The sequence below is a fragment of the Apaloderma vittatum genome, unplaced genomic scaffold (genome assembly GCF_000703405.1).
Source record: "Apaloderma vittatum isolate BGI_N311 unplaced genomic scaffold, ASM70340v1 scaffold27039, whole genome shotgun sequence".
NCBI classification, from domain to species: domain Eukaryota; kingdom Metazoa; phylum Chordata; class Aves; order Trogoniformes; family Trogonidae; genus Apaloderma; species Apaloderma vittatum.
Window position 1 is genome coordinate 5219 of NW_009733924.1, and position 7656 is coordinate 12874.

A 7656-nucleotide genomic window follows, 5' to 3' on the forward strand; every position below is an offset into this window, starting at 1 on the left:
GAACAACAAGTTGACACCACAAGGGCAGGCAGGAAAACTTGCCAGCGTGATCAAAGCAAGCACCTCAGCTTTGCTGTAGCCTTGGAGTGAGATGACCCTGAGATGCTGATTTATTGAGGAGGAGAGGGCAATCCTCAGAAGGACTTAAAGGGGGTGTAAACGTAAAACATTGCCCACAGTCCGCAGGGGCTCATTTCATCTTCCCATCAATGGTGTGAGAGTGGGATGTGCCCTGTGATGATCTTCCCAGCTGTAGCCATGCAGGGTATTATTGTTGGGTCCCATCCTGAGCTCAGGGATCAGTTTTTCCTCTGCTCTTCCTCAGACGATTTCTATTTAAGTTTTTAGGACTTCAGGCTGGGGAAATTTTGAGCAAGAGCCCAGAATTTAGTCCATTACCTCCAAGTGTTGCTCAGCAGCTCGCTGGGCTTAAAACAGGCCTGGCAAGGGAGACAGCTGACGAAAACTGTGATGCACCTCGGAAAAGGCACTTTATTCTGTTTACTTCGGCTGTACTGGAGTATACAGTGGAAAAACCGCGCTAGCTCCGGTTCTCCGCTCTCCAATTTCACGCTGCCCAGGTGAGTTCCTGCCATCCCTCCCCACGGAAGGCGCCCTACCTGTTGTGCAACCCCCCCGGGGGCTCAGTTACAATCTGCTTTATGAAACACGCAGCAAGCACGCAGAGGAAGAGCAAGGCGGGTTTGGTGGTGGTTTCTTTCCGAGTGGGTGGGGACTCCTTAAATTCCCCTGGCATTGGCCACACTTTTTTTCCAAGCTCCAGTGTCTCAGCCTGCCTAGCCCTGGGGGATTTGGGCAGCTTCATCCCCATCCTGACTCAGCTGAGCAGCTCCTCATCCTCCCTCTCACCCCAAGAGCTGTGGCAAACACCTCCGTGGCTGTCTAAGGAGGAGCCACCATTGACCTACCTGCGTGGCTTTGTGGTGCTCGGTGCCACCAGGTCCCCTCCAGCATGGTGGCCACCATTGGGTAACCCAAATGAGCCGCCAAAGTCAGTGTTCCCCAGGGATGCTCGGGCAGTTTGCCTGCCCTCACTTGCTTATGCAGTGCCCCCCTCCCCTGCCCAAAGCCACTCAGAGATTCGTGGATCCCGGGTGGGCTGGATCGGCAGCCTCTGTATCCCCAAGGCCCTCCCACATTTTTGGGCTGCCAGCTCCCAGGGAGGAAGAGGAGGAGAGACAGGAGGAGGCGGCTAGCGGTGCTCCGGGAGGGTCGGGACCCCCAGGCAGTCTCGTGGCCCCACACCTGAGCCCTTCACACCCAGTACTGGTTGTTTTTCAAAGTGGGGTTGGAAGTCCGGCAGTACTGGAGGAGCTCGGGATCCGGTGGTGCCCCAGGACCCGTGCCCTGGGGTGGGGGACCTGTGCCCTTGCCCTCCAGGGCATTGACAGTTGTTAGGGGGATGCCTTGGTTGGGGTCCGTCCTCCGGAATGTCTCCTGGTCTGGCACAGCCCCGTTTTTGGCCTTGGAGGAGGGGGTGCCCTGGACGTGGTGCTTCCCCGTCTTGTTGCGCTTATGCAGGTAGAAGAGAAGGGGCAGGATGAGGGCCAGGAGGAGCAAGATGAGGCAGATGGGGATGATGATGCTGAACATGTTGGCCTCGATGAAGCTGAGGAAGGTACCCCCCTCCGCGGGACTGGTGGTGGCACCAGGGCCCGGCCAGGTGGTGGGGACCATCCCCAGCTCGCTTGCGTTGGGGCTGCTCCACGATGTGCCCTGGGGCACTCGGGGTGAGGGTGCCAGGGGGACTGTGAGCACGGTGACGCTGTAGGCTTTGGAGGTGTTGTAGGGTTCAGTGCTGTACCCCAGGGATGCCAGTGCCGGTGGCACGCCGGTGGCTGACAGCTCAAAGACAAAGCTGTCGCCCTGCAGAGGCTGGGGCTTCTCCCCAGCATCCAGCACCTCCAGCCCAACCAGCCCTTGCTCCAGCTCGCTCTGGCTGAAGGTCTCAATGGGTGTGGTGGGTTGTGAGTCTCGGGAGCCCCTCACGAGACGGCTGGCACGGGGCGCCCTGTGCATCTTGAAGACTGGGACACTCTTGGTGTGGTTGGCCAGCTGGCTGGCATCGAGGATGCTGGTGTCCAGGAGGACTGTGGTGCCCCTGGGCCACATGCTGCCCGGCCGAGCTTTCACCAATGCGCGAACGGTCACGTTCACCGTGCCGGTCCTGTTTGCTGCCCGTGACGTGGCGAGGAACTGGAAGTCATCTTCAGGAGAGGTGAGGTCAGTGAAAGTGAAGGTCACCTCCCCACGGTCCAGCTGCTTCTGTGAGAAGCTCCGTGCCGGCTTCTGGTTGACTTGCACTTGGCCAAACCTGGGGTCCCTGGTGATCCTGTACAGGGGGTTGCCTGTCACTCGCTGTGCAGCTCCCAGGAGGTGGCGGTGGGACACAGAGGCCCTGTTCAGGTCTTGGGGCACCTCCAGCAGCACCGGGCTGGCAGCAGTGCTCACTGCAGGTAGCACCTTGATCTCCAGTGAGGTCAAGGTGGGTGGGTGGCGGCCATCGGAGAGGCTCAGGGCTAAGGACCCTGGGGCACGGCTCCTGGTGGCAACAAACACCACGTGGCCTGTGTTGACATCTGCTTGGGTGAAGCGGTTGATGGGCTCCCGTGGGTTGTAGGCGTTGGCAAGGTGGCCAGTGAGGGGTCTCTGGAAGATGCTGTACACCAACTCCTCTGGGGAAACCGATGGATCTGCCACATCGAGGTACTCCTGGGATAAGGTCACCATGGAGCCTGCTGGGACCTGCAACACTTTTTGTCGCCTCACCACCCGCAGTGGCTTGCTGCTGCTGCTGGTCACAGTGATGTTGAAAGCTTCGGAGATGACCACTCCTTCCTGTGGAGGACGGATGGACTGCTGTGCCCGGGGGCGAAGCCAAGCCTTAAATCTGAAAGAGTCTTCAGAGATGTCATCCCCACCATGGGCGTACACCAGCTGTCCTGTGACCAGGTCTGACTGCAGGAAGAACGGCCGTGACTGTTCCAGAGGCACACCGGCCACTAAGAGCTGTCCGTGAGCCGGCAGCCCGGTCACCAGGAAGACAACATCATGTGCAGCCCTCTCGGGGACCAGGATTTGGCTTAGGAGGTTGGAAGCGTCCAGCACTGAGGTGTTGATCTTGGCCTGTTGAGCCCTTGCCAGCTGGAGCCCTGGGGAGGAAAAAAAGGGAAAACTCCAAAGTCTATCATTCCTGGGAAGAGCCAGGATCTGCTGGAGAGGAGAGCAGACCCAGGTGAGAGCATGTTAGAGCAGAAAAAGGAGGACTGCAAAGAAATGGGGAGAGATGAGGAAGTAACTTGGATGCATCACTTCAAGGTGATGGAGGAAGGAACTGCACAGCGACCCAGCAAAAGGATGGATGCAATTTTAGATGTTGCTTTACACATCAAAGCTCCTGCTTGTGTGGCTGTGGGAAATTGGATGGTGGTGTCTTCTTTGAACAAACAAGCCCTTCTGAAGTTGTGCAAACCTCAGAAGGGCTTGTTTGTCCCTTGCTTCTCCCTCACTCCTTTACCTGCATTTCTCCATAGCTGAGTCGAGCGCTCGGGACACTGGGCCTCAAAGGAGATCAGCACGAGGAGGATGAAGGAATCAGAGATGGTGGTGGGAGCAACCACACGGAAGCGAATGGCATCTTGGGCTAGCCAAAAGGGCTTCTCTGACATCTCATGCTGGTAGAAAATCAACCCATTGTCCACCTAAAAATAAATAAATAAAAAACCCTCAATGAGCTCTGCTAAATGGCAAAATAAATATACAGAGTGGGAGATACCACATGAGAGATGAGTGCATCTATTTCATCTCTGGTGTGCTGGTCACTGGGGATGAATCCTGATGATGCTGTGCTGGAGCTGATGTGTGCACTCTAGGCTCTTATCTTGGCTCCTGGAAGGAGCATCCAAGCCCTAATTAGACAGGAAATAGGGATCATTAACCATGAGAGGTAGCCACTATGAAGAGCTCACAATGCCTCTCTGCCAGGGCTGTTTTGGCCAGTGATGGGGGAAACTGAGGCTTGGAGGAAGGGCTAAACATGCTCAGCATCCTCCAAGGGTGAGCACCAAGGGAGTTTGTGGTGTGGGCAAACCTGCATGCTTCTAAGTGAGGGTTAGAAAGAAGCCCTTTGCTGTGCTCTGTGAAAGTCTGGTCCTGGGGGAGAACGGTGGTAGCAAGGCTTTTGCTTGGAGCATGTGTGAAAAGCATCATGGCTGGCTTTTGCTTTAGGCAGCAGCCAGGATGGCTGGGTCTGCAGCAGGGAGGTAGAAAAGGGGATTATAATTCCCTGAACCTCCCCTGGCACTAAGTCTGAGGCTAGTGGCCGTGGTAAAGCCGGTGCTGGAGCAGCAGCTCTTAATCCCTTCTAGCAACCCTTGGCGGAACTGGGAAAGTCACGCCGTGGCTGCAGCCTTGCCCTGCCTCCTGCCAGGGATCAGGGAGCTCTGCCCATGGCAACACAGGGGGGGGGCTGAGACCCCCAGGCTGCAGTTGTGGGGTGATGGAGGGCTCTGTGTCGGGTGGCTGGGGGAAGTGAAAGCTCACCTGGGCTTGGGTGAAATTCCTGATTTCCTCCCCCTGGGAGGTGCTCAGCCTGCCCAGGCGCGGGGCTTGCTCGATGCTGTAGTACAGGGCGGTGGAGCTGGCAGGGCTGTTGCTCACTGCCTGCAGGTTCTGGCTGGTGATGGGCTGCAGGGAACCTGGAAAACACGCCCAGTACGGATGTCAACCTGTCACTTGCCTGCAGCCTCTGCCATGGGGCAGGGTGTGGTGGAGGTCTAAGGGCCCCAGCTGCCATCAAACTGGGAGGATGGAGGATGTGCCCATACCCACCTGGGCAGACAGTGAGGCTCTGCTTCTTGGCCAGGCTGATGAAGGGCTCTCTCTGGGCCCTGACGAGGAAGAAGTGCCCAGGAGACAGGTTCTCACCATCCCATAGGTCAAAGGCGAATCCCCCATCCAGGGGCCCTGTGGAAAGCACAGAGCTGGGCATTTATGGGAGGCAGGGGGCTGCAGTGCCCCATTAACCTAGCACAGTTTGTACCATGCTGTGTGATGGGGTTAGCATCTGCCTCGATGGCACAGTTTCCCCCCCCTCAGCCTGGGGGTGCTGCCAAGGGGCTGGGGCACCTCAGCCCTACCTTGGTGCACGAAGAGGATGAGGCCGTTGTTTATCTGGGCTTGGGTGAACCGCTGGACCTCAGTGCCAGGTGCTGACCTCAGCACAACCTTCCCATTCGCTGGGGGCTGGATGGAGTAGGTCACCTCCTCTGCCGGGGAGTCCTCGTCCTCAGCGCTCAGGATGTGGGGACCGATGACAGCCGTGGTGCCTTCCCACAGCTGGAGGGGTAGGGAGAGGCTGTGATCCTCCTGGGATGCCCCCAGCACCTCTCCCCTCCTCCCCAGCCTGCTCTGGACCCCAGCCCTGCTCAGATTGCTTTGCTGGGTGGCTGAGCACGTCTCAGCCCAACAAGGGTGCCTTGTCCTTGTGCTGGGTGATGCCTCCATCACATGGCTCCTTCCCAGCCCTGTGTCACCCTGCACCATGTCTGCCAGCACATGCCGTGCTGCCGAGCCTGTGCATCTGCACGGCGTGTGCAGGACAGAGGTGGAGGCTCACCCTTCTGTGCCTCAGTTTCCCCAGGCACTGGAAATGGAAGAAGGCATGGTGCTGGCAGGGCTGGGGTGAAGGCTATGCCTTTGGTGCATCTCTCCCCGTTGCTCCACAGGGGAAGGGCTTTTTTTGGGGGAGGCCCTGAGCCCTGAACTCGGGGCCTGTTGCAATATCACAACGGGTAAAGGTTTTAGACTAAAAGAAGGTTGTTTTAGACTAGATATAAGGAAGAAACAGTTTGCCCAGAGAGGTGGTAGAAGCCCCATCCCCGGAAACATTCATGGTCAGGTTGGACGAGGCTCTGAGCAACCTGATCTAGTTGAAGAAGTCCCTGCTCACTGCAGGAGGGCTGGACTAGATGATCTTTAAAGGTACCTTCCATAATTCTATGAACTCACTCCCTGGGCTGCTGCTGTGTATGTGACGACCTCAGCCCTGTCCCTGCCCAGCTGGGTGTTTCTCTAGCTCCCAGCAAAGCACCAGTCCCACCGCCTCCTCGCAGGGCTGCGGCCAGGCCACTGGCCGCCCCAGCAAACCCTCCAGGAATGACAAGCATGCACTGAGCTCAAGGCCACTCTTAAGCTTCCCAGGGCTGCTTCCTCCCATCTGCCAGCAGTGCCCACCCACCCCCAGGGAGGCTGCCACTCCAAAGCCCTGGCTTCTCCCCACTCCAGCTGGAGGCAACAATTTGCCCTGCTCCTAATCTTGTGCTATATCTCGGTCTCAGCACACCATGGGGATGAGTCCTGCGCTGCCAGACAGGTTCTGCCTGCACACCCCAAAGCTGCCTTTCACCCTCAGGATGCCCCAAAATTGCAGTGCATGTGGAGCAAACCTTCCTGCAGCTCACAAAGGGCAGAGGGGCGGGATGCACTGCATCCCATAGCATCGCAAGCCTGGCCTGCATCCCGCAAACCCGCAAGACAACACCCAGGCCCTAGAGTAGCTGGCCGTGCTGGGTTAGATGAGCTCTTTTCTGCTGTTTTCAGCTGGCCTAACACAAAACATTTCTTGAGTGGGTGTGGGTGCCGACAGTGAAACTAAATCCCTCAGCAGTCCCTGCGGGATGGGGGAGGCAGGCTTGAAAACACAGCTTTGGAGAGGCAGGATTGGGAAAGCCCGTGCTGGAGCAGAAGTCCTCACAGCAGGAGCATGCACTGGGGTTTTGGGGCTGTTCCACCTCCCCAGCACTCACAGCCAGGTCACTTGGAGTTGCAGTCATGCCCAGGGCTTGGTGCCAAGGAAATCTTCCACAGTCAAAGCCCAGGGAGACATTTGCAGGCAGGAGGGACCAGCAGTCCCCAAGCATCGGTGCCCACTAGGGACGGGTACACGTGGTGGCTGGAGTGGCTTTGCTCACTGCCAAGAGCCTGTGCCACCAGCACTGACCTGCTTCCCCACACTCCCTATCCTCTCTGAATTATTAAAGCCTTCTGCCTGCTTCCTGCTCTCGCTTACTTGGCTGATTATGTTTGCTCAAGCTCCGTGTCGCCTCTGCTCTCCGGGAGAGCGTGCAGGGAGGGAGGCAGCGAAGCAGTGCCGGGCGTGTGGACGTGTGTTTTGGTGCGGCGCTGGAAACCTCTCTCTTGGTGGCATCCAGCCATCCTTTCTCCTGTTACAACCCCCCCAAGAAAGCTGCTTGAGGCAAATCTGCCTGGTCCTTTCCAGGCGGGTTCTGCTTTGAGGTGTGAACCCTGCCCCTTGTCACCTCAGCCCTGCATGGACTTTGCACCCCAGTGCTGGCAGCAGAGGAAAACTTTGTGCAATCTCTTCCCTGGACCTGGCTTGACCTTTAAACGCTGAAGTCATCTCTCTCGTCAGAGCACAAACACAACAGGGCCAGGCTCCTTCTGAGCCCTGGGTTGCTTTAAGCATTGCTCCTGCTCGGAGCGTTCCAGCCCTAGAGCCCCTCCGCGGTGCCTCTGGAAGCAGGGAGGAGGGGCTGCTGTCTGTCCAGCAGCCAAGGGGTTAACCTTTCTCCGTGGGCAGTGCAGGGTTTGGCACAGCTGGGGCAGATGGCAGAG

General features: G+C 57.8%; 1 protein-coding gene across 1 annotated transcript; it reads right to left on the reverse strand.

The window, feature by feature from the left end:
* Window positions 1-1275: 1275 nt before the first annotated feature.
* Window positions 1276-5358, reverse strand: LOC104278951 (chondroitin sulfate proteoglycan 4-like; the record flags this gene model as incomplete). The annotated part of the gene is given in 5 exon segments (XM_009876081.1): window positions 1276-3173; window positions 3539-3722; window positions 4564-4718; window positions 4852-5042; window positions 5123-5358. Coding segments are annotated over 5 exon segments (2664 nt in total), but the record flags the coding sequence as incomplete, so codon positions are not given.
* Between the last annotated feature and the right edge of the window lie 2298 nt (window positions 5359-7656).